The sequence below is a fragment of the Phyllobates terribilis genome, unplaced genomic scaffold (assembly GCF_046119375.1).
Source record: "Phyllobates terribilis strain yellow unplaced genomic scaffold, ASM4611937v1 Scaffold_29__1_contigs__length_15306474, whole genome shotgun sequence".
Classification (NCBI taxonomy): domain Eukaryota; kingdom Metazoa; phylum Chordata; class Amphibia; order Anura; family Dendrobatidae; genus Phyllobates; species Phyllobates terribilis.
This window is the reverse complement of record NW_027362789.1, coordinates 7,766,126-7,793,784: the sequence shown is the minus strand read 5'-3', so window position 1 is coordinate 7,793,784 and position 27,659 is coordinate 7,766,126. Positions and strand designations below refer to the sequence as shown.

Sequence of the window (27,659 nt, the reverse complement as noted above, 5' to 3'; positions counted from 1 at the left end):
GATGATTGTCAACAGATTAAGAAACTAATGGACTCCATGGATGGATGGCTTATCACTAGTATTGAGAAGAATGGTGGCTATATTGGTCACTGATAAATTTTTGTTAAATGTCAGAAATGTATTTTTGGACATTGAGTTGTTTGGGTCTTATTCTCAATATACCAGATGAAAATAAACAGTTAAGATGGAAAATTTACATTTTTAATATAATTGCATAATAATTCTGGACACAGAGATATTCTCCTAAGACAACACCTCACTTTTACTTTCTTAAATATTCAGGTTTATTACTCTGTGGATTGACCGACAGCACTGGAGATGTTAACTAATAAAAATAATCATCAAAAATACAAATTATCTAATAATCATGCATATAGTGTAGAGTAGGCGGTGGAGATAGAAGACGTCTTCTTTCTAGAACTTATCATGGAGTGGTGAGATGTATATAAATAAACCATTAACATATTTTATTGGCTGTACAAAGACTGTTGCATTCTTTATATTGTTAAATTACCTGAATTATTTTATAACTTCCGTAATCCCAACTGATAGCACATCGGTATCTCTGTGTGATCTGAAGATGTATGACGTGCTCTACCACATTATTGCCTTATACCGGCATCACAATGCTATTCATGTTTTTTAGTACACAGAATTTGATGTATTTTACACCAACTCATCTTCAATCCACTCAGATTCCCACAATATGAGATAGTAATAATTTATCTATATAATTTTCCTACAGAAGAATGGATAGAGACAGAAAGAAGATGGCGGAGAGGATAATGCATCTCACCATAGAGATCCTCTTCCGGCTTACTGGAGAGGTGAGAGATTCTGATGACGTCACATTACATCATTCTTATCTATGGGAATAACAGATGGACAGAACTGGAGAGGTGAGGACTCTGGAAATGTCTGGAGGGAGATTTATTAATGTGTCTCTTCACAACCAGGATTACACAGTAGTGAAGAAGACCTGTAGTGAGCACTGTCAGGACCCTGTGTCTGAGGGATGGGGAAGACCCCTGAGCCCAATCACAGGGCCTCCACCTCACCCCCTGATACATGAGGACATCAATGACCAGAAGATCCTAGAACTCATTTACAAGATGATTGAGCTGCTGACTGGAGAGGTGACACTGCTGGGAATGCTGGGACATTATACAGTAACGCTATGAAGGGATCGGGGGGATGACCTTATCATTGTATGTGTCAGGTTCCTATAAGGTGTCAGGACGTCACAATCTATTTCTCCATGGAGGAGTGGGAGTATTTAGAAGGACACAAAGATCTGTACAAGGACGTCATGATGGAGGTTACCCAGCCCCTCACATCACCAGGTAATAGACAGGAATAAATACACACGGCCTATAATTATCTGTATGTAAAGAATGAATTCAGTCCCTGTATGTGTTTCCTCCAGATCTATCCAGTAAGAGGACAACACTGGAGAGATGTCCCCATCCTCTTCTTCCACAGGACTGTAAACAAGAAGATCCCAATGTTCCTCAGGATCATCAGGTAGATGGAGAGAAGGTGTCATGAGATGTCCCCTATGATGTGTAGTCGGCTGTGAAGGTCTTGTGCTCAGTCTTGTTTTATCCACCAGTATTATGTGTTTTTTACTTGTGTAATGAGAACGATGGAGATGGCAGGATTAGAGCTGATCATAGATGGGACTTCTCCATCTGTCTTTGACTTTTATAATATTTGTTTCAGGGTGAAGATCTGACCCATATTAATACTACAGAGACATATGTGAGGGGCGATGTGCGGTGTAAAGAGGAGATTCCTACAAATGACTACACAGGTGAGTAGTAACCACTAAATGCAGAGAAGTTAAAGATTCTTCTCAATTACCAACTGTGGATGCTTTATCAGTGGTGTAGTCCGGTTGTGTTACAATTGTGTGACCACCATTTTAACTCTAGACCACAAGATTTTCCTCCATCCAAAATTGTTCACATTACTTTGTGTAATTGTGAAAGACCTTTTCTGTAGAACTTACAACCTGGAAGATCCACCTACCCCCTGGAATTAGAAGACTCTGTCCATTACCTGCTCAGATCTGTAAACTACAAAGCCAAATGACAGCGTACTTAGAATGTGCTGACAAAAGAGAAAATCACTTGAAGAGAAAGTAGAGGGTGATGATTCTGTTGGCTTCCTAGGACCCTGATATCGTATTGGATGAATCTACCTTCTCTCCCTTCTGTGCTGCTGAATGTCCTCATATGGTCCCTACAAGACCAGGTCCAGTCTTTCTGGCCAAACTTCACTTTTATTATCGACAACATTAAATGTGCAGTGAGGGCCAAGTGTGAATTTCTGTACAATAACAACAAACCTTCCCTTTATCCTGACTTTTCAGTTTCTTATCAAACCAACTAACTTCAAACAAGATTGTGATAAACTATACAGAAAACATTACACCTGTGCCATGATATATCTCTAAGCTGTGCGTGGCTGATGGATGTAATATACATTTATTCCCGCCTGCAGGAGATGTGTTGGCTCGAGTCCTGGTTTCATGGATTCACTCAACGCCATAAATTACATTATTTTTCAATCCTAAGGAATTCAGATTACTGCACAATCTCTCCTGAAATGGGGGCGCTAATAGTTTCTCTACTCTTCTGCTCAGGAGTCATAGTAGCGCCAATGGTCCACTATAAATGAGTGCAACTCCAGTTTAGTGTTGGATCTCTCCCCTTATATATATGTTGTTGGGGATGTAACATATCTTTTATTCTGTCTTTTTTTTCCAGTTTCATTTTGTATGATAGCTTTATTGTGGTGGGATCGGCCTGACTCACTTATGTGAGTCTGTAACTCCCTGGTAGTCTTTAAAAGAAGGTCTCCATTACGTCTTCCCAATGCCCGAGGTCTAAATTTAAGACATCTCAGCTCTGCAGTATTATAAAAAGTTCTCTTTAAATGTCTAATATTTCTTCTTGACACTCATCTGATAGAAAATATTGTTCCTTATGATAGTTTAGATTGCAAAGACCCACCGAGCCCCATACTCCAATTACCCCAGAGAGGTTTCACCACTAGTTACTCATTTATTACTGATGAAGACAGTTGAGTTTGATCATTTCAGTAGATGTGTTATTGTGTATAGTCACAGTTTTTGACTTCAGTAATCCTCTGATTTAACCTCTTCCTGCAGCCAGTTTTGTGTTCCTAATCAGGCCCCATTTTTTTGATCTGACGTGTGTCACTTTATGTGGTGATAACTTTGGAATTCTTCACAAAGGATAATAGGAAACAAATGGACCTTACAAATTATTTTCCAACTTCTCTTGAGTCCGACAATACCCTATATATGGTTGTACACTACTGTCTGGGCACATGGCAGGTTAAGAAGGGAAGGAGCGGCATTTAGCTATTTGAATGCAGATCTTGCTGGAATAGTTTGTGGACACAATGTATTGGGGGCACTGTTCATGGTCACCTGGCAGCTCAAAAGATGGCCACCATGAACATGCTTGGCGCTATATACTCCAGATCCCAGGGATTGCCTTGCTCATCACCCTTTAACGTCAAGAAGAATAGTCAGGTAACCGGGTCAGAACTAGGAGGGCAGAGAAAATAACGAATCAGAAGACACAAGAGTAGTCAGTAAATGGGCCGGGGTCACAAGAAGAAACAAATACACAAGCTGGGAGCTGAGCACAGAGGACTGAACCAGAGGAGAACAAGGCTGTATCTGGCAGCTTCCAGCAATATGCTTCCAGCTTTAGTAGGGTGCGGTGCTTTCTAAATGGCTGAAGCAGGGAGCAGATTACTCTAGCTGGACAGCACACACACCCATACTGCCAGACTGGATGGTACTACTGGTCCCAACAACCCTAATCTTAGTGGCTGGACAGAGCCTGCGCCGCCCAGAGCTTCTGGTTCTGATGTCTCTTCCATCACAAGTGCCACCTGCAGAATTAATAAGGAGACGCCTGGTGACAAAAGCAGATGTCACACAAGTCGAAGCAGGAGGAGAAGTAAATGCCCCAGAGGAGATGGGACACACCATTTGCAGAAACCCTAATATAACAAAATGGCAGAAAATCAGAGCAGTAGAAATCCCCATAAAGTGACTCCATTTTGGAAATTATAACCCTCAGTGAATTAATCTATAGGAGTAGTGACTATTTTGATTCCACAGTCACTTTCCAGAAATTAGCACTCGGTGGATGTTGGAGAGTGAAAATTGCAAATATATCATTTTATTACCCAACACATAGTGCCCAGATTGTGCTCCAGGAGACACACACTGTAAATTAAGTGTGTTCTTCTCATTATAGTAAAACCAAATACATGGATGCTAAATGTGGTTTAGGCACATAAACTACTGCAAAGCTCAGAAGTGAGGGGAAGATCTGACTTTGGGAGAGCAGATATTGCTGGATTGGTTTATGGAAGCCATGTTGCTTTTCAAAAGCCTTTGAGCCACTAATATTGTGGAAACTTCTGTTTTTCCATTGACAGATGATGGACCTGAGTGGGGACTTGTTTTTTGTGAGATGAGTAGAAGTTTTCATTGGTATCATTTTTCTACATAACATTTTTTGATGGCTTCTTATTCCATATTTTGGAGGCAGAATGAACAGTTGGACACCACGCTCTACTGGTTCATCCTATGAGGTTTTCTATTAGACTGTGAACTGTCATTCTGTCAATAACTTCCCATTTCTACAGACATTTTACGTACAATTAACACAAGAATCCCATAGAAAAATAAATAAAGATTGCATACCACTTCTAAATCAATCTCAACAAACACATCCCTGGGCTACATGCTAGTCCAGGAAAATGAAGAGATATATGCTCAAGTTTAAAAATCAATTTTATTAGACACAAATCTAAAAAATAACAGGAATATTTAAAATATTTAAAATATTCCTCTATTTTTTAGATTTGTGTCTAATAAAATTGATTTTTAAACTTGAGCATATATCTCTTCATTTCCCTGGATTAGCATGTAGCCCAGGGATGTGCTTGTTTAGACATTTTAAGTAGAAATGTTCAAAAATATAAATTTCAATGATATTTTATTCAAAATTAATATTTTTTTTTTCTTGGCAGATGACTGTACCAGGAGATCAGATGGACAGGAGATTTTTAAATCTGATGATCTTGAGATCCCACATGATGCAATTGAAGTGAATGCCATTACTCCAGATATACCATTATCCCTTCACAGCAAAGATCAATCATCTGATCCTATGAAACAGGTCCTATCTTCTGATTCATTACCGACTACTAAGGAAAATCAAAATAAAATAAGCATTAAAAAACGAACTGCTCCTAAAGCAAAGAAATCATTTTCACGTTCAGAAAATGGAAATAGTTTTACCCTCGAGAAGTCTATTCTTAAACATCAAAAAATACACACAGCGGACAATAGATTTTGTTACAAATGTGGAAAATGTTTTAACCAGAAATCAGTTTTTGTTGTTCACCAGAAAACCCACACAGGGGAGAAGCCTTTTTCATGTTCAGAATGTGGGAAATGTTTTAACCATAAAGCGCATCTTGATATCCACCAGAGAACTCACACAGGGGAGAAGCCTTTTTCATGTTCAGAATGTGGGAAATGTTTTATCCAGAAAGCGCATCTTGATAACCACCAGAGAACCCACACAGGGGAGAAGCTCTTTTCCTGTTCAGAATGTGGGAAATGTTTTAACAATAAATATGTTTTGGTTAACCACCAGAGAATCCACTCAGGGAAGAAGCCTTTTTCATGTTCAGAATGTGGGAAATGTTTTAACCATAAAGCGCATCTTGATATCCACCAGAGAACTCACACAGGGGAGAAGCCTTTTTCATGTTCAGAATGTGGGAAATGTTTTATCCAGAAAGCGCAACTTGATAACCACCAGAGAACCCACACAGGGGAGAAGCTCTTTTCCTGTTCAGAATGTGGGAAATGTTTTAACAATAAATATGTTTTGGTTAACCACCAGAGAATCCACTCAGGGAAGAAGCCTTTTTCATGTTCAGAATGTGGGAAATGTTTTAACCGGAAAGCGCATCTTGATAGCCACCAGAGAACCCACACAGGGGAGAAGCCTTTTTCTTGTTCAGAATGTGGGAAATGTTTTAACCGGAATGCGTATCTTAATAAGCACCAGAGAACCCACATAGGGGAGAAGCCTTTTTCATGTTCAGAATGTGGGAAATGTTTTAACTGGAAAGCGAATCTTGTTAGACACCAGAACAGTCACACAAGGGAGAAGCCTTTTTCCTGTTCAGAATGTGGGAAATGTTTTAACCAGAAATCAGGTTTGATTAAGCACCAGAGAACCCACACAGGGGAGAAGCCCTTTTCCTGTTTAGAATGTGGGAAATGTTTTAATCGTAAAATGATTCTTGATAGACACAAGAGAACTCACACAGGGGAAAAGCCTTTTTCTTGTTCAGAATGTGGGAAATGTTTTAACCGGAAAGAGCATCTTGATAACCACCAGAGAACCCACACAGGGGAGAAGCCTTTTTCATGTTCAGAATGTGGGAAATGTTTTAACCATAAATCACATCTTGATAGTCACAAGAGAACCCACACAGGGGAGAAGCCTTTTTCATGTTCAGAATGTGGGAAATGTTTTAACCAGAAATCGGCTTTGGTTAAGCACCAGAGAACTCACACAGGGGAGAAGCCTTTTTCATGTTCAGAATGTGGGAAATGTTTTAACCAGAAATCGGCTTTGGTTAAGCACCAGAGAACTCACACAGGAGAGAAGCCTTTTTTCTAATCTTTTTTTTTTTAATCCAATAAATTTTTATTGAGATTTTTTTTACAAAACAAGAAACCAGTACATACTGTTAAGCGTCAGTCTGTTGCTTGATTTGAAATGGGTTCAGAAGCTTCTGTGGTCTCCCATTTTGGTCCAGGTGGGGCTGATGCTGCTCAGCATCATCATCAGCCCCAACGCCTATCTGGTCCACGAGATGTGCAGATTGTCTCCTGGGTATTTGTGCCTAGCAATGTTAAGCATAGGTTGCAGAGGGAGATAGGGCTTTTGGAGTCTAAGTCCAGGATTCGCCGCACTGAGCACGTCCATGACCTGGCGGATCGTGATTGGTGGTTTGGCACCCACCTGACCCGGTGACCTGGCACCGCCTGATTGGTCCATGGGTAGCGTCACCAATGGCGCGTCGGTGGGCAGGGTTTAGTCTTTAAATGGCCCGCCCATAAACATGGCGGCGCGCTCTGATCATTTGAGCAAGTGATGCTGTGGTGTGGACAACTGTGTTCCACGTGCTCCCTAGCTGTTCACTCCGGAACCTGCTGATGCCAGAGTTCGCTCGGCTGATCAGCACAGGTCGCTTAGGCAGGCTTAGATGTGCATAGGCAGGTAGCTTCGTCTTGCACCCTGGCTCAGCCAAAGGGGTCACCTATCACCCCGAGCAGCCTGCAGACGTCCTGTCCACGGCTATCGCCTGTCAGCCACGTGGAGTTTTACCCTTCAGTCCGGTAGCACGCCGGCTGGAGGAACGTGTACCCGTTGGCGTAGTCACACACGCATCCTAGTGCCGCCACTGTAGTCCCTGTGCTGTAACAGGACTACAGATAGTTTTTCTCTGCCTATCTCTCGTGCAGCTAACGGAGATAGTGCGAATTGCTATACCCGTTCCAGTGTGCAGAAACATGGAGGGGTTTTACATTTAAGTTGGTTGCTTCCCTTTCCACCCGGAAAGTGTTCGGCAGCAGTTCACCAGGCTGCATCGCGGACCCTGGGGTCGGTTGCGTTCCATTATATTAAAGTCGTCTGCAACCGCCCTCCTAACACATACAATAAAAAAATAACATACCGTAGGGATGACATACATGCATCTCTCCAATATATCCTTTCAGCTTGCCCATTACCGTCTGATAACTTGCAATTACTATATCTTACTTCTAGCTGGAGAAGGAAATATTCTTAAATATTTATCAAGAAGGACTCAGTAAATATCAGAAATACGACCCATACTATTTCCCTTCTCTAATACCAACTTAACAAAAGTATTATTTTCTACCCAAAAGGGAGTCCATCTTGATTGTGCATTAAATGAATGCCGAAACTGTAAAGATTTATAGAATTGTTTATTTGTCATCCCAAATCCCCCCTTTAATTGATCAAAGCACTTAAGTATCCCTTCAGATAATATGTTTTATATCGTATATATTCCTTTATCCACCCAACTCCGAAATCCCTCTAATTTATAGAACTCAGCATATTTATTATTAAACCATATAGGTGTAGATTCATTGCAGTCTCCTATTTCCATTATATCTTTACCCCTATCCCAGAACTTGTAGAGTAGAGCAAGTGTAGGGTATATTGATTTCTTGTGTACGAGGTCATTCAGTTCCACTATATGAATAGGAATATTCCACGGTGTTCCTGAAGTAATTAACCCCTTAATACTATTTGGGTTTGCAGCGCTATGCCACCCACCCAAATGTTGCAATTCCGCTGCCATATAATGCAATGGGGAAAAAAAGTATTTAGTCGGCCACCAATTGTGCAAGTTCTCCCACTTAAAAAGATGAGAGAGGCCTGTAATTGACATCATAGGTAGACCTCAACTATGAGAGACAAAATGGGAAAACAAATCCTGAAAATCACATTGTCTGATTTGGGAAGAAATTTTTTTAAAATTTTGGTGGAAAATAAGTATTTGGTCAATTACAAAAGTTCATCTCAATACTTTGTTATATATTCTTTGTTAGCAATTACAGAGGTCAAACGTTTTCTGTAAGTCTTCACAAGGTTGGCACACACTGTTGCTGGTATGTTGGCCCATTCCTCCATGCAGATCTCCTCTAGAGCAGTGATGTTTAAGGGCTGTCGCTGGGCAACACGGTCTTTCAACTCCCTCCAAAGGTTTTCTATAGTGTTTAGATCTGGAGACACTAGGCCACTCCAGGACCTTGAAATGCTTCTTACGAAGCCACTCCTTCATTGCCCTGGCAGTGTGCTTGGGATCATTGTCATGCTGAAAGACCCAGCCGCATTTCATCTTCAATGCCCTTGCTGATGGAAGGAGGTTTGCACTCAAAATCTCATGATACATGACCCCATTCATTCTTTCATGTACACGGATCAGTCGTCCTGGTCCCTTGGCAGAGAAACAGCCCAAAAGCATGATGTTGCCACCCCCATGCTTCACAGTAGGTATGGTGTTCTTTGGATGCAACTCAGCATTCTTTCTCCTCCAAACACGCCGAGTTGTGTTTCTACCAAACAGTTCTACTTTGGTTTCATCTGACCATATAACATTCTCCCAATACTCTTCTGGATCATCCAAATGCTCTTTAGAAAACTTCAGACGGGCATGGACATGTAATAGCTTAAGCAGGGGGACACGTCTGGCACTGCAGGATCTGAGTCCCTGGCGGCGTAGTGTGTTACTGATGGTAGCCTGTGTACCGTTGGTCCCAGCTCTCTACAGGTCATTCACTAAGTCCCCCTATGTGGTTCTTGGATTTTTACTCACCGTTCTTGAGATCATTTTGACCCCACGGGGTGAGATCTTGTGTGGAGCCCCAGATCAAGGGAGATTATCAGTGGTCGTGTATGTCTTCCATTTTCTAATGATTGCTCCCACAGTTGATTTCTTCACACCAAGCTGCTTGTCTATTGCAGATTCAGTCTTCCCAGCCTGGTGCAGGGCTACAGTTTTGTTTCTGGTGTCCTTCGACAGCTCTATGGTCTTCACCATAGTGGAGTTTGGAGTGTGACTGTTTGAAGTTGCGGACAGGTGTCTTTTATACTGATAACAAGTTCAAACAGGTGCCAGTACTACAGGTAATGAGTAGAGGACAGCGGAGCCCCTTAAAGAAGAAGTTACAGATCTGTGAGAGCCAGAAATCTTTCTTTCCAAATCAGACAATGTGATTTTCAGGGTTTGTTTTCTCATTTTGTCTCCCATAGTTGAGGTCGACCTATGTTGTCAATTACACGCCTCTCTCATCTTTTTAAGTGGCAGAACTTTCACAATTGGTGGCTGTCTAAATACTTTTTTTTCTTATTTTTTCTAATATGCTCGAATTAGAGATATCATCAAATGGTAGAATAGCCGACTTATCCCAATTAATGGACAGGCCTGACCATTCACCAAACTCTCCAATAATGTTCAGAATTGGATCAATAGACTTCTGGATATATTGTACATATAGAACTGTTTGTGTATTATACAATCACTGTATTTTATGTAGTGTGGTCTCCCGCTTCTGAGGTGCCACCATGTAACCAATTGCTTGTGAAATAAAGGTTTTTGACCAAACTCATGTTTGGTGTTTCTGATTATTCCCAAATGGTCTGCCATTCATATCCTAGCATAGATATGTCACCATCTTATTGGTACTAGACAATTGTCTGATACGTAGATACTTTCCTTTGGTTTGATATATATTATTTGCTTTGTTCAATTTTTATTTTTGTTGTGTTAACCCATTTACCCCCGAACGTGGTTTGCACATTAATGACCAGGCCAATTTTTACAATTCTGACCACTGTCACTTTATGATGTAATTACTCTGGAACGCTTCAACGGATCTCACTGATTCTGAGATTATTTTTTGTGACATATTGTACTTCATGATAGTGTTAAAATTTCTTCGATGTGACTTGGCGTTACTTTGTGATCAGAAATTTTGGCAAAATTTGAATTTTTATGCCCTTAAATCAGAGATATGTCACATAAAATAGTTAATAAATAACATTTCCCACATGTCTGCTTTATACCAGCACCATTTTGAACCAAATTTTTTTTTGTGTAATGAGGGGTGTGCGGCCTATGGATATTGACACCCTTTATCGGGGGGGGGGGGGGAATTATTGGACAGCTTCTTGTCCTCAGACAAAATCGGCCAAAAAGAGTTTTAACTGACTCTAAAAAGTCAAAAATGGTTAAAAGTCTTACAGAGGGATGCAGCACTCCTTAAATTGCTCTGATATTTGGGCGTTACCACAGAAGCTTCAAAAGTCTACAGGGTTGCTAAAGAAATAAACAGAATAACATTAACTGCAAAAGATTTCAGAAGACTCAAAGGTGAAGCGACCAGGAAGATATTATCTTCCAGTGCTGTCGTATTCCAGAATCGCAGCCTCCCTGGAGGCCCAGAAGAACTAGGTGTTCAGTGCTCAGAGACAAGGCCGAGGCTGAATATCAATCTCCACTGAACAAGACACAAGTGCAAACATCAAGACTTAACCAAAAGAAAGCTGAAGACAGATTTTTTTTAAAGTTTTATGGACTGATGAGAGTGACTCTTGAAGGACCAGATGGATGGGCTCGTGGCTGGATTGGTAATGGGCACAGACCTAGACTTCAATTCAGACGTCAGCGAGATAGAGTTGGGTAATGCTATGGACTGGTATTACTACAGATGAGCTAGTTGGACTTTTTTTTAGTTGAATGTGGACTCAGAATCAAATCCCAAACCTACTGCCAGTTTTTAGTTGACACTTTCTTTAAACAGAGGTACAGAAAAAATCAACATCTTTAAAAAAAAAATAGGATTGTTCTGCAGGACAATGCTCAATCGCAGCATCGAAGTCTTCACTGCTCAGTACCCGGAAAGGCCTTAAAGATGAAAGAATAATGACATGACCTTTTCCTCACTGGACCTAAACCTTACTGAGATCTTTTGAGCTTTTCTTAAACTCGAGATTTATGGTGAAGGAGAACAGTCCCCTCTCTGATCAGTGTCGGGGGCTGTGCCTGGTGCTGCCCACAAAGATGATCGTCAACAGATTAAGAAACTAATTGACTCCGTGGATGGATGGCTTATCACTAGTATTGAGAAGAATGGTGGCTATATTGGTCACTGATAAATTTTTATTAAATGTCAGAAATGTATTTTTGGACATTGAGATGTTTGGTTCTTAGTCTCAATATACCAGATGAAAATAAACAATTAAGATGGAAAATGTACATTTTTCATATAGTTGCATAATAATTCTGGACACAGAGATATTCTCCTAAGACAACACCTCACTTTTTCTTTCTTAAATATTCAGGTTTATTACCCTTTGGATTGACCGACCGCACTGGAGATGTTAAATAATAAAAGTAATCATCAAAAATACAAATTGTTTAATAATCGTGCACACAGCGTAGAGTAGGCGGTGGAGAGAGAAGACCTCTTCTTTCCAGAACTTATCATGGAGTGGTGAGATGTATACAAATAAACCATTAGCATATTTTATTGGCTGTATAAAGACTGTTGTTTCTTTATATTGTTAAATTACCTGAATTATTTTATAACTTCCGTAATCCCAACTGATAGCACATAGGTATCTCTGTCTGACCTCAAGATGTATGAAGAGCTCTACCACATTATTGCTTTATACCGGCATCACAATGCTATTAATTTTTTTATTACACAGAATTGTATATATTTTACACCAACTCATCTTCAATCCACTCAGATTCCCACAATATGAGATACTAATAATTTATCTGTATGATTTTCCTAGAGAAGAATGGATAGAGACAGAAAGAAGATGGCGGAGAGGATAATGCACCTCACCCTAGAGATCCTCTTCCGGCTTACTGGAGAGGTGAGAGATTATGATGACGTCACATTGCATCATTCTTATCTATGGGAATAACAGATGGACAGAACTGGAGAGTTGAGGACTCTGGAAATGTCTGGAGTGAGATTTATTAATGTGTCTCTCCATAACCAGAGATTAATCACGGGGCCTCCACCTCACCCCCTGATACATGAGGACATCAATGACCAGAAGATCCTAGAACTCACCTACAAGATGATTGAACTGCTGACTGGAAAGGTGACACTGCTGGGAATGCTGGGACATGGTACAGGAACGCTATGAAAGGATCGGGGGATGACGGTATCATTGTATGTGTCAGGTTCCTATAAGGTGTCAGGATGTCGCTGTCTATTTCTCCATGGAGGAGTGGGAGTATTTAGAAGGACACAAAGATCTATACAAGGACGTCATGATGGAGGTTCCCCAGCTCCTCACATCACCAGGTAATGGACAGGACTAAATACACACGGCCTATAATTATCTATATGTAAAGAATGAATTCAGTCCCTGTATGTGTTTCCTCCAGTTTTATCCAGTAAGAGGACAACACCAGAGAGATGTCCCCATCCTCTTCTTCCAGAGGACTGTAAACAAGAAGATCCCAATGTTCCTCAGGATCATCAGGTAGATGGAGAGAAGGTGTCATGAGATCTCCCCTATGATGTGTAGACGGCTGTGAAGGTCTTGTGCTCAGTCATATTTTATCAACCAGTATTATATGTTTTTTACTTGTGTAATGAGAACGATGGAGATGGCAGGATCATAGATGTGACTTTTCATCTGTCTGTGACTTTTACAATATTTGTTTCAGGGTGAAGATCTGACCCATATTAATACTACAGAGACATATGTGAGGGGTGATGAGCGGTGTAAGGAGGCGATTCCTACATATGACCACCCAGGTGAGTAGGAACCACAAAGTGCAAAGAAGTCACAGATTCTTCTCAGTCACCGGCTGTGGCTGCTTTATCGCTGGTGTAGTGCTGTTGTGTCACAATTGTGTGATCATCATTTTACCTCTAGACCATAACATTTTCCTCCATCCATAAATGTTCACATTACTTTGTGTAATTGTGAAAGACCTTTTCTGTAGAACTTACAACCTGGAGGATCCACCTACCCCCCTGGGATTAGAAAACTTTGTCAGTTACCTGCTCAGATCTGTAAACTACAAAGCCAAATGACAGCGTATGTAGAATGTGCTGACAAGTTAGAAAATCATTTGAAGAGAAAGAGGAGGGTAATGATGCTGTTGGCTTCCTAGAACCCTGATATCTTATTGCATGAATCTACCTTCTCTCCTTTCTGTGCCGCTGAATGTCCTCATATGGTCCCTACAAGACCAGGTCCAGTCTTTCTGGCCAAACTTCACTTTTATTATCGACAACATTAAATGTGCAGTGAGGGCCAAGTGTGAATTTCTGTACAATAACAGCAGAGTTTCCCTTTATCCTGACTTTTCAATTTCTTTTTAAACCAACTAACTTCAAACAGGATTGTGATAAACTATACAGAAAACATTACACCTGTGCCATGATATATCTCTAAGCTGTGCGTGGCTGATGGCTGTAATATACATTTATTCACACCTGCAGGAGATGTGTTGGCTCCAGCCCTGGTTTCATGGATTCACTCCACATCATAAATTCCATTATGTTTTCCATCCTAAGGAATTCAGGTTACTGCACAATCTCTCCTGAAATGGGGGCGCTAATACTTTCTCTACTCTTCTGGTCAGGAGTCATAGTAGCTCCAATGGTCCACCATAAATGAGTGCGGCCCTGGTTTAGGTTTGAAGTTCTCTCCCCTGATACATACATTGTTGTTGAGGATGTAACATACCATATTTTCCGGCGTATAAGATGACTTTTTAACCCCTGAATATCTTCTCAAAAGTCAGGAGTCGTCTTATACGCCGGGTGTCATTTTATAGGGCGTATACCCTTAAACTCCGAATGTTGGGGGAGGAGGGGGTATATATATATGATGTGTGGGGTGTGGGGGGAGCAGTAGCCGCGGAGGAGCGGGGCACAGGAGGCAGCAGCCGCCTGCTGCAGCCTACACTGTCCTCGCTGCTAAAGAAAATGAATATTCACTGCTCCCCACGCCCATGGGGTGTGGGAGCACTGAATATTCATGCTCCTTAATAGCGTTACACAGTGTAGACGCAGCGCAGCTCCTGCCGGAATCGCCTGTGCCCGCTGTTAAAGGGCATAAATATTCAACCTCTCTCCATGCCCATGGGCGTGGGAAGGGGTGAATATTTGTGCCCTTTAATAGCGGGCACACGCGATCGCCCGGCAGCAGCAGGAGCCGCGTGTGTGCTGGCTATTAAGGAGGATGAAGTCACTGCTTCCCCCGCACACAGTCCCGGCATGGGGAGCAGTGACTTCCGGCAGCTGATCTCTCCTTGTGAGCCGCGCATGGTAGTGACGCCATGCACGGCTCTCATGGCGAGATCAGTGCGGGCAGACAGGACGCAGAGTTGGAGGAGAGAAGAAAGGTGAGTAGGAATGTTTATTTTTTTTATGTGCAGCATGATGGGGATTAGGGGGACCATGCATACCAGGACAGGGATGAGGGGTGCCATGCATACCAAGACAGGGATGAGGGGTGCCATGCATACCAGGACAGGGATGAGGGGTGCCATGCATACCAGGATGGAGGGGTTCCATGCATACTAGGATGGAGGGATGCCACGTATAAACGGTAGGGGGGCATATATACCAGGATGGGGGATATTGTCAGAATTGGGGGACATTACCCCTGTACTAGTGTCATCAGAAGACCCCCTCCCCATTAAAAGTGCATCGTGAACACATTTTTTGCTTACATTTTTTTTCTATTTTCCTTCTCTAAAACCTAGGTGAGTCTTATGGTCCGGTGCGTCTTATAGTCCGAAAAATACGGTATTTATGGTAATTTATAAGCCCTCCCTGTCTCCAAGACTATCAGGGCGGTAGCACATCCCTCTGGCCCGCCCTTGTATCCTATTACTGGTACCTCCTTCTCTGCCTCTCTGATCTCGCTCCTGAGGACTGCAGTGACGAGGTGAGGGGGCGCCTCACCGGCAAAGTGTAAGTGAAGCAAGCTGCAGGCGTCCCTCTCACCTCATCACTGTAGTCCTCAGGAGTGAGATCAGAGAGGCAGAGAAGGAGGTACCAGTAATGATACAAGGGCCAGAGGGATGTGCTACCGCTCTGATAGTCTTGGAGACGGGGAGAGCTGGGCAGGCAGGGAGAGCTGACCAATCCAAGCAGGATTTGTATACAACAACCAGCCAATCGCCGGTAAGGTTCATCACTTTAAAATTACCATATTGAAATCAAATCTGATTTTTTTTCAATTTTTACCGTATTTGCGTTAGAAGAGGGGTAGTCTTATACGGCGAGTATATCCCAAACTCTATATTATAACTGGAAAAGTTGGGGGTCGTCTTATACACCCCGTCGTCTTATACACCGGCAAATACGGTATCTTTTATTCTGTCTTTTTTTTTTACAGGTTCTTTTTGTATGATAGCTTTATTGTGGTGGGATCGGCCTGACTCACTTATGTGACTCTGTAACTTCCTGGTAGTCTTTAAAAGAAGGTCTCCATTACGTCTTGCCAATGCCCGAGGGCTAAATTTAAGACACCTCAGCTCTGCACTATTATAAAAAGTTATCTTTCAATGTCTAATATTTCTTCTTGAAACTCATCTGATAGAAAATATTGGCCCTTATCATTGTTTAGACCTCAGAGAGGTTTCACCACTAGTTACTCATTTTTTACTGATGAAGACTGTTGAGTTTGATCATTTCAGTAGATGTGTTATTGTCTATAGTCAGTTTTTGACTACAGTAGTTAGTGCCAATAAAACCCTGATTTAACAACTTCCTGCAGCCAGTTTTCTGTTCCTAACCAGGCCTCATTTTTCAAATTTGACGTGTGTCACTTTATGTGGTGACAACTTTGAAATTCTTCACAAAGGATAATAGGAAACAAATGGGCCTTAGAAATTTTTTTCCAACTTCTCTTGAATCCGACAATACCCTATATATGGTTGTACACTACTGTCTGGGCACATGGCAGGTTAAGAAGGAGCGCCATTTAGCTATTTGAATGCAGATTGTGAAGACCCGGGGTCTTCCGTGGGCTTAATACTACTCAGACAACACAGGGTGAGGGTAAAACAGCGTGGCAATACTTTATTGAACCACAAAGCGGACAACAAACACAAAACAGTCCCAGCAAATGCCCAAGATGGTACAACATTACACAGTCTCACCTTTCCTTCTCCGCCCGCCTGGGATAGAACAGCTGCAACTTTGGAGACTTCCAGGGCCGACTACCTCAACCAGTGGACCCCCGCTTTTGTCGGGCCCCCACAGAGAGAAGGCAGCGGCAATCTTAGGAAGCTAGCCGTCCATCGAGGTACAAGACCAGGAGACTTGAGGGTCCAAATCTGGCCTCTCCGAGAGTTTCCATGGTGCCATGTGACCGATGGGTCCCTCCTAGCAACTCCAAATGTCTCCATGGGTTCTAGGCAACTGGTGGGTCTCTCCTAGCAACCCAAAGCAACATATCCATGGGTCCAGGTGACTTCTTCGTCCTCCCCTGGTCTTCCCAAAATGTATCCATGTCACTCTGATGGTTAATGGAGCAGATCCGAATCTTTCCAGTTAGGGCCGTTACCCTTAGGTTAGAATCATATAGAATTCAAATCTGTGTCTCTTTTGCAATGCCATGCAATCCATCTGCTGTCCTGAAGGATTGTCGCTCATTCTCCTTCTAAAGTATTTTTGATGTTCCTTGATTCTCTGTACCAAATCTCATTCTGTTACAAAAACACATGTCCTGTTTGCTTCTCTGGGCTCAAGTCTCCTGAATCGCAGAACTGCTCTCACCCTCCTCCAAAAGCTAAGTGTGCAGTAGTGGAGGATCACTAGTGCCGCCTGCAGAATAAATATGGTGATGTCTGGTGACAGAAGCAAAAGTCATAGGAGCAGATCCCAGAGGAGATAGGACACACCATTTGCAGAAGACCTAATATGACAAAATGGCAGAAAACCAGAGCAATAGAAATCCCCATAAAGTGACTCCATTTTGGAAATCATAACTCTCAGTGATATAATCTATAGAAGTAATGAATATTTTGACTCCACGGGCATTTTCTGGAAATTAGCTCACACTAGATGTTGGAGAGTGAAAATTGCACATTTTCTGTAATATTACCCACCACATAGTGTCCAGATTGTGCTCCAGGAGACACACACCATAAATTAAGTGGGTTCTTCTCACTATAGTAATGCCAAATACATGGAGGCTAAATGTGGTTTGGATACACTGAAAGGCTCAGAAGCAAGGGGGAGATTTGACTTTGGGAAAGTGGATATTGCTGGACTGGTTTATGGAAGCCATGTTGATTCTCAAGAGCCTTTGAGCCACTAATAATGTGGAAACCCTCTGTTTTTCCACTCACAGATGATGGACCAGAGTGGGGGCTTGTTTTTTGTGAGATAAGTAGAAGTTTTTATTGTTATTATTTTTGCCTACATAACATTGTTTGGTGGCTTTTTATTCCATATTTGGGAGGCAGAATGAACAAACAGTTGAACACCATGCTCTACTGGTTCATCCTATGAGGTTTTCTATTAGACTGTGAACTGTCATTGTCCTGGTGAATAATTTAATATTTTACATAACTTGCCATTTTTACAGACAGTTTAAGTAGAAATGTTCAAAAATATAAAATTCATGAATATTTTATTCAAAAATAATAATTGGTTTTCTTCTTGGCAGATGACTGTACCAGGAGATCAGAGGGACAGCTGACATCTTCAATTTTTAAATCAAATGATCTTGAGATCCCACAGGATACAATTGAAGTGAATATCATTACTCCAGATATACCATCATCCCTTCACAGCAAAGATCTGTCATCTGATCCTTTGAAACAGGTCCTGTCTTCTGATTCATTACCGACTACTAAGGAAAATCAAAGTCGTCACAAAATAAGCATTAAAAAACGAATTGCTCCTAAAGTAAAGAAGGCATTTTCACATTCAGAATATGGAAATAGTTTTCCCCTTCAAAAGTCTTTTCTTAAACATAAAAAAATTCACACAGCAGAGAATAGATTTTCTTGTTCCAAGTGTGGGAAATCTTTTAACCAGAAATCAGATTTTGTTAAGCACCAGAAAACTCACACAGGGGAGAAGCCTTTTTCCTGTTCAGAATGTGGAAAATGTTTTAACCAGAAAGCGCATCTTAATAGACATCAGAAAGCCCACACAGGGGGGAAGCCTTTTTCATGTTCAGAATGTGGAAAATGTTTTAACCAGAAAGCACATCTTGATAGCCACCAGAGAACCCACACAGGGGAGAAGCCTTTTTCCTGTTCAGAATGTGGAAAATGTTTTAACCAGAAAACGCATCTTAATAACCACCAGAGAACTCACACAGGGGAAAAGCATTTTTCATGTTCAGAATGTGTGAAAAGTTTTGACCATAAGTCAGATTTAGTTAAGCACCAGAGAACTCACACAGGGGAGAAGCCTATTTCATGTTCAGAATGTGCGAAATGTTTTAATCAGAAATCAGATCTTATTATACACCAGAGAACTCACACAGGGGAGAAGCCATTTTCATGTTCAGAATGTGCGAATTGTTTTAACCAGAAATCACACCTTGTTAGACACCGGAGAAGTCACACAGGGGAGAAGCCATTTTCATGTTCAGAATGTGGGAATTGTTTTAATCAGAAATCACACCTTGTTATGCACCAGAGAACTCACACAGGGGAGAAACCATTTTCATGTTCAGAATGTGGGAAATGTTTTTACAAGAAATTAAAATTAGTTAATCACCAGAGAACTCACACAGGGGAGAAGCCTTTTTCCTGTTCACAATGTGGGAAATGTTTTTACCATAACTCAGATTTAGTTAATCACCAGAGAACTCACACAGGGGAGAAGCCTTTTTCATGTTCAGAATGTGAAAAATATTTTTACCATAAATCAGATTTAGTTAAGCACCAGAAAACTCACACAGGAGAGAAGCCTTTTTCATGTTCAGAATGTGGAAAATGTTTTAATCAGAAACCGCATCTTGATACCCACCAGAGAACACACACAGGGGAGAAGCCTTTTTCTTGCTCAGAATGTGGAAAATGTTTTAATCAGAAAGCGCATCTTGATAGCCACCAGAGAATTCACACAGGGGAGAAGCCTTTTTCATGTTCAGAATGTGAAAAATATTTTTACCATAGATCAGATTTGGTTAAGCACCAGAGAACCCACACAGGGGAGAAGCCTTTTTCATGTTCAGAATGTGGAAAATGTTTTAACGATAAATCAGATTTTGTTAAGCACAATAGAACTCATTCAGGGAAGATGCCTTTTTCATGTTCAGAATGTGGGAAATGTTTTAACCGGAAATCAGATTTGGTTAATCACCAGAGAACCCACACAGGGGAGAAGCCTTTTTCCTGTTCAGAATGTGGAAAATGTTTTAACCGGAAAACACATCTTGATAGACACGAGAGAACCCACACAGGGGAGAAGCCTTTTTCCTGCTCAGAATGTGGAAAATGTTTTAACCGGAAAACGCATCTTGATAGACACGAGAGAACCCACACAGGGAAGAAACCTTTTTCCTGTTCAGAATGTGGGAAATGTTCTAACCAGAAATCAGATTTGGTTAAGCACCAGAGAACCCACACAGGGGAGAAGCCTTTTTCATGTTCAGAATGTGGAAAATGTTTTAATGATAAATCAGGTTTTGTTAAGCACAAGAGAACTCATACAGGGAAGATGCCTTTTTCATGTTCAGAATGTGGGAAATGCTTTAACCGGAAATCAGATTTTGTTATGCACCAGAGAACCCACACAGGGGAGAAGCCTTTTTCCTGTTCAGAATGTGGAAAATATTTTGTGAAGAAATCATCTCTTTTTAGACACCAAAGAATTCATACAGGGGAGAAGCCTTTTTCGTGTTCGGAATGTTAATATGTTCTAACTGAAAATTATATCTTCTTGAAGGAGTTGTTCACTACTAGGACAACTCCTTGTCATTCATAAACGAATTGGAAGATTAGCGCCAGTATAATAAAACATGGAGTTTTTATTGACATATACTTAAAATACAGCATAAAATACATAAAAATTGGGAAGGAAACTATAACAGAAAATAACTACACAAGCCAGTTATAACATGATATATCCACCATATAGAGCAAGTGCTCAAAATCACAAAAATCACTGAACCATAATTATGTTAATTAAATATATCGAATTATATAAGAATTGAGAAATGTATCAAAATCAAATCACATAGAGTGCCATTAGCTATAGTGCAAATCAGCTACCATTTAAATAAAATGCAAATTAATAGTGCAAAGAAAATAAGCACCACCTTGAGGCCACAAATACTGCAAGTGCACTTGCTCGCCTAGGGGTTATGGCCGCTGTGCAAGCTAGACAGGTATGGGCCTGGGAATACCAGTTATACAAATCTCCCCGGTCCCAAATGTTTGACTTATTTCATCTGGTAAAGAAATGGCTGGAATCTGATGTCTGTACGCATGCACAAATCGTGGAGCGGGTGGCTGTCAACCTTTTTTCCAGGAGCCTTCCCAGTAAATTGCAGCACTAGGTTGGCCATGGTGACCCCTGGAGGGCGGAACATCTAGTAAAGTTGTTGGAGAGATTTGTCGCTACAGATGGAAACCTCCCGGATGATACCCCCCAACCTCGGCCCCGCAGGGCCACGCCGACCCACTCTCCATCAGAAACGTCCCACCGTCCAATGTGGGGTGGAAGGAACTGGCCGGGAAAGTGTCAGACCTGGTAGGGACTCTATGTGTAAAAAACCTGGGCTGCTCCAGTGTTGTTGGTGTCGTGAGTTCGGTTATGTCATGGCTAATTGTCCATTAGGCCCAGAGCCTATGGAATGTGTCACCGGCGCCAATCCCTGTTTTCTGTGCCCTCCTGTGATGCTGCGCCCTCCTGTGTGGCCACACCTGGACTAGAAACTGAGTCACAAGTATGCAAAATCAGGGTGAATGATTGTCCTATCACTGCCCTACTAGACGCTGGTAGTCTAGTGACACTAGTACATGACAGCCTCATATCCGCGGGTCATATACCCGACAGGTTCATAAGTGTGGTGTGTATCCATGGTGACACCAAAATGTATCCTGTGGCCCTTGCGAAAATAGAGACATCATATGGGATAATGGACTATGAAGTAGGGGTAGTGAAAGCCCTTATGCATAACGTAATCTTGGGCCACAATTTTCCCTTGTTTTGAAAGCTATGGGGGAAAGGGACGGGTACTGAGGGTAGACCCAGTACCGGCCCAGATTAAGAGGGCAAAAATTCTCCATTGCAGATCTTCGCTGTAGATGATGAAATTCTCCGATTCCCCAGTAATACTTGAGGTAGAGGAAACACGGGATAAGTTTGGTACCACTCAATTGAAGGATGACACCCTTAGATATTCAAGGGAGAATGTTGCCATCGTTAATGAAGTTTCCCAATATCCAGAAGCTAACTAATGGTTTCCCTACTTTGCTATGAATAATAAGCTCTTGTATAGAGTGATCAAGAAAGATCTGGAAATAGTTGAGCAATTGCTGGTCCCTAAGGCCTATCGGTTGGTAGGATGCTTGATATAGCTCATAGTCATGTTCTCGAGGGACACTTGGGGACCTAGAAGATCCAGGAGAGGATTCTCCGGAGGATCTTCTGCATGGGGATTGTCGTCACCACATAATGTGAGACGTTCTGAGACATTGTGCCTGTTCCAAATTAAATTGTAAAATTCAAATATGTGCACGGAAGAACTACAACTGATACATTTGAGCATCAGGCTAGATCTACTTTATTACATGCTTTGGTCCAGGTTTATACAGGCTATTAGTATTCATAATTTAAAGCAATATAATTGGCTCAGCTTATCTCTAAATATATGCTGGCATTAGCATACATACATCTAATTGGCTAAGTTAACACTACTGACACCCAGCTCTTCTGTCTGTAGTATTATACCACCCCCCCCAAGTTTCGTTTTCTCGAAGTCTTTAGACAAAGACATTCGAAAAGACTCCTTATCTCACACATATACCAGCTCAAACTCCATTCTAGTAAGCAGAAGATGCATGTACAAAAATCAAAATGGAGTCAGGATAGATAAAGTATAACTCCTGCTCTCACAGGATATACAAAGACCTTGAAGATTATTGTATGCCAAATAACTTCGCTCGTGTCCCATTTTCCCCATCATTGAAGTACCCTTTGAGATGATTGGATTTGGTGTGGCCAATTGTAAAATCATTTCAGGGCCACCAGTATATTCTTGTCATAGTAGATTATGCCATGCTCTACCCTGAAGCGGTTCCCCTAAGAAATACTGCATCCAAAAGTACTGCCCGTTGTTATAATAATTGTAATAAAGTCCTTGCTTATTTTAATGTTTATTGATATATTAGAATATTAGAATATATCAAAGGCATTTTAGATATAGAATGACATTCAGTTTACATAAGAATGACAAGTGTATCTTAATGTTTTGAATATCTGCTGACCTCTTCAGAAATGTCTTCTCTTCCTTATCTCTTTAACAGAATACTTACTGTTAGACTATAGGGTTTTCATATCTTATGTTGTTTTTCTCTCTTTGTAACTCTCCAGAACTAGCATACACGCCTTTAACTGTATGTATTTATACATGAACAAAATTATAATAGGTCAGACATTTGATTTTGCTCCTAAACTTGTTTGGGCTGTCAATTTGTCTCCTCGCTAACATGATCAATAAATAAATAACAAATTATCTTACAAATTCAGGTGTGGACGATTTATAATTTGTAAGGAAGAAAATTCCACTGACATTTTGGTGCGTTGACCGGGAATCCAACATCTTTCCCTCACCGGTGAGGACTGCAAACCATGGACAGGGGAGTTTTGTAACTCTTGAAGTAAGTCCTCCGCCATCAAATTTGGTGTCAACAGAGGCATTGTCAGTTATCCCGGACTGAGGGAGAGTGACGGATTTCGTATAGTCTAATGATCTCTGGGAATCGTCTATATCTGAATACAGGTAAGACCATTTACTTCAGTAACTTTGTTAATCCAGTATTGATGTTATTCTAGAAATTGATTTGGGGACTGTGATTGTGAACATTTGCAATTGGAGTTTGTAGGCTCCTGTAAGTTGGAAGTTGTTCACATGCAATTGGGGTTGTAAAACTCTTGTAAGTTGCGAAACTCCATAAGTGTGATTGGAGTTTGTTAGTTCCTGTAAGAAATTTTGTAGAATGGGTACACAGCCAATGTGAGAAGGCTACTGTGGAATAAAAAACTCTGTGTGCACGTTAAACTTATCTAGATGGTGAGGGTCGAGGACCCCCGGGGATTAAAGAATCCACTGGATTAACCCAATATAAGAGCTCAATATAAGATTAATTTTTACTGGTATTTTGTTTTGTCTTCTGTAGTTTGTTGATTTCTGTTAAATGTGCAGTTTTCCTTCGTTTGTTTTTTGTAGAACTAAACCGCCATAAATATGTTTTATGTTACATATGAGACTCCTTGAATGATCTCTTGAGTGAATGTATAAGGATTGAAATATAAAATCCTGAGTGTATAAGGGAGTCCACTTAGGTGTGGTTGACAGTCATTTGTGGACTGGAGACAACTCATAGATTATTGTAACGTTTAAAACACCAAGGTACATGCCGGTCTGGGTAGAGGGTGTGGAGGCTGTGGGGCTCCGTGACTCCGGAGCCTCAGTCACATTGATAAAAGACCATTTAGTACTGGATCAATGTATTGTCCCAGGCAGCCGTATGTTAGCCAATATAGCCGGAGGAGAATCTTTGAACATTCGGAGGGCCCCACTACATTTAGACTGGGGTCACAGTCATGGAATGGTGGATGTAGGAGTAGTGTGGCACCTACCAGTAGATGTGTTGCTGGGAAACAATCTGGGAGCAGGATTGGTGTGCCACCGGGCCAATGTCGTAACCGGAAGCCAAGGACCGATTCACACTGCATCAACCGATAGGGAAAGGAGCAATATCAACATGTCAGCGGTGAGTGATACACAAAATGCAATGACTGTCACAATGAAGGAATGTAATCTAGGGGAGGTAAATTACATCAGGGAGGAGGCCCATGGACTTCGAAACACTGGATCTACCATAACCCTGGTCAGCACAGATACTGTCCCCCCCAGAGCTCCCTTTACCAGGCGGCCAAGTGACCATCCCCTTAACTGGGTGTCAGCACTCTGGGGTTGGTCGCAATGAGTACAAGTTTGGTTCTCATTGGGCACATGGGGAGTTTCCCAGGAAAAACCGGGGATCGGGGGGGGGGGATATGGAGGACCCCGCGGAAGGGACAGACCCCTGATCCAGCAAACTAAATACAGAGTCCTCGTCTCAGGGCTTCCCCCATCGGGAAGTTGGCAGGATCTGAAAGACCATATGAGAGAAGCTATTACACTGACATATACCAGCGAGGAATGGGGACTGTGGAGTATATTCGCAAGGGCGACATGGAATATGCTTTGAGGAAACTGGATGATACCAATGATACAAAGTTTTGTTCTTATAAAGGCGAGACCTCTTACATTCGTGTCTGTGCTGAAAAAGCAGGGGAGGTATGTGAGGAGCTGCCCACTTACTAAAGACTATGATGCTTTTCCAGCAACGGATAACCATTTTTGTCAATATTATTATTGTGTTTATCAGTGATTTACTTGTTATGTTTTATATACAGTACAGACCAAAAGTTTGGACACACCTTCTCATTTAAAGATTTTTCTGTATTTTCATGACTATGAAAATTGTACATTCACACTGAAGGCATCAAAACTATGAATTAACACATGTGGAATTATATACTTAACAAAAAAGTGTGAAACAACTGAAAATATGTCTTAAATTCTAGGTTCTTCAAAGTAGCCACCTTTTGCTTTGATGACTGCTTTGCACACTCTTGGCATTCTCTTGATAATCTCTGTATTATCCTGTTTTTGGCATTTTTTGCCGTAATAAAAAAAACAGTAATAGTGTCTCCCTGACTGGTCAGACACCAATATATCTGTTTAAAAGAGTCTGGTGTACGCCACATAGCTATAACTGTGGTTTTGCAGTTCCACGGGTCAAATCTCTGTATTATCCTGTTTTTGGCATTTTTTGCCGTAAAATAAACTGTAATAGTGTCTCCCTGACTGGTCAGACACCAATATATCTGTTTAAAAGAGTCTGGTGTAGGCCAGAAAAATAGAACTGTGGTTTTGCAGTTCCACGGGTCAAATCTTTGTATTATCCTGTTTTTGGCATTTTTTGCAGTAAAAAAAACTGTAATAGTGTCTCCCTGACTGGTCAGACACCAATATATCTGTTTAAAAGAGTCTGGTGTAGGCCAGAAAAATAGAACTGTGGTTTTGCAGTTCCACGGGTCAAATCTCTGTATTATCCTGTTTTTGCCATAAAAAAAACCTGTAATAGTGTCTCCCTGACTGCTCAGACACCAATATATCTGTTTAAAAGAGTCTGGTGTAGGCCATAAAAATAGAACTGTGGTTTTTGCAGTTCCACGGGTCAAATCTCTGTATTATTCTGTTTTTGGCATTTTTTGCCGTAAAAAAAACTGTAATAGTGTCTCCCTGACTGGTCAGACACCAATATATCAGTTTAAAAGAGTCTGGTGTAGGCCAGAAAAATAGAACTGTGGTTTTGCAGTTCCACGGGTCAAATCTCTGTATTATCCTGTTTTTGCCATAAAAAAACCTGTAATAGTGTCTCCCTGACTGCTCAGACACCAATATATCTGTTTAAAAGAGTCTGGTGTAGGCCAGAAAAATAGAACTGTGGTTTTGCAGTTCCACGGGTCAAATCTCTGTATTATTCTGTTTTTGGCATTTTTTGCCGTAAAAAAAACTGTAATAGTGTCTCCCTGACTGGTCAGACACCAATATATCTGTTTAAAAGAGTCTGGTGTAGGCCAGAGAAATAGAAATGTGGTTTTCCTCTACCACGGTTCTAATCTTTTTGTTACCCTTTTTCCATTGATAGTGCAAGTGTAAGCTATTTTACTTCATTTACAATGGGCAAGGCGCATGGAACTAGACTTTCTGGTGATGGTGCGTGTAGAGGACGGGGCCGTGGCCAAGGTGAAGATGTGCCACAACCAACAGCCACATCTTCTCGCTCCCACTTCTTGACCGAATTACTAGGGAAGCACACTACAACACCAGTATTGCGAACTGATCAGTGTGAACAGGTTATTAATTGGATAGCAGATAATACTTCCAGTTACCTGGGCACCACCTCCTCCGGTCTGTCTTCCACACGGTCAAGTTTTAGTAGCCGTGAGTCTCGACCGCATACTCCTCCTCACCCTGATGCTCCTTCCTCCCACCATGCCGAGTGTCGTCAGACAGCAACTGATCCCACACTTGGACACTCTGAAGAGCTGTTCACTGGTCCATTTCCATATTTGAGCCCCTCGCCTGCTCCGCTTGAAGTGGTGGAAGAGGAGATCCCATGTAGCGATGCCCAAATATTTGAACAGCCACGGCCAGAGGAAGTCGACGCTGGCAATTTGTCACAAGAGGTGGACGATGACGAGACACAATTGCCACAAAGTGAAGAGGAGGATCATGGTGCGCAAGTGGAAGAGGAGGAGGTGGTGGATGATCTAGTAACTGACCCAACGTGGCAGGAGGACATGTAGACCGAGGCCAGCAGCACACAGGGGGAGGGAGGCAGAGTACCCCAACAGGCAGGAAGAAGCATTGTGGTGGCCGCACACAGAAGGCGGGCAACAGTTCCCCGTAACACCAACGCGAGGGACGTTGCCAGTACAACCGGTAGGTCTTCCAGAGCCTGGAATTTTTTTAACGACTCTGCTGATAACCCAAAAAGGCCATTTGTACCACCTGCCATGCCAGCATCAGCAGGGCTGACAAAACTACCAGCCTGACCACCACCAGCATGATCAGGCACATGGCAGCAAAGCACCCGACTTTGTGGGGTGAAACCCAGGGTCCACGACCAGTGTCAGCGGGTGTCACCACTGCTTCTTCCACTGTTGTGCACGTAATATA

General features: G+C 41.7%; 1 protein-coding gene across 1 annotated transcript; it reads left to right on the top strand.

Moving 5' to 3' along the window:
* Positions 1 to 749: 749 nt before the first annotated feature.
* LOC141178607 (uncharacterized) lies at positions 750 to 23,067 on the top strand. Its single transcript, XM_073660494.1, has 12 exons — positions 750 to 827; positions 957 to 1,136; positions 1,220 to 1,343; positions 1,427 to 1,524; positions 1,723 to 1,813; positions 5,086 to 5,234; positions 12,477 to 12,560; positions 12,690 to 12,794; positions 12,877 to 13,000; positions 13,084 to 13,181; positions 13,369 to 13,459; positions 18,342 to 23,067. Exons 1-12 carry the CDS (start codon positions 750 to 752, stop codon positions 20,546 to 20,548), a joined length of 3,429 nt encoding a protein of 1,142 aa, XP_073516595.1. The 3' UTR covers positions 20,549 to 23,067.
* Positions 23,068 to 27,659: the final 4,592 nt, after the last annotated feature.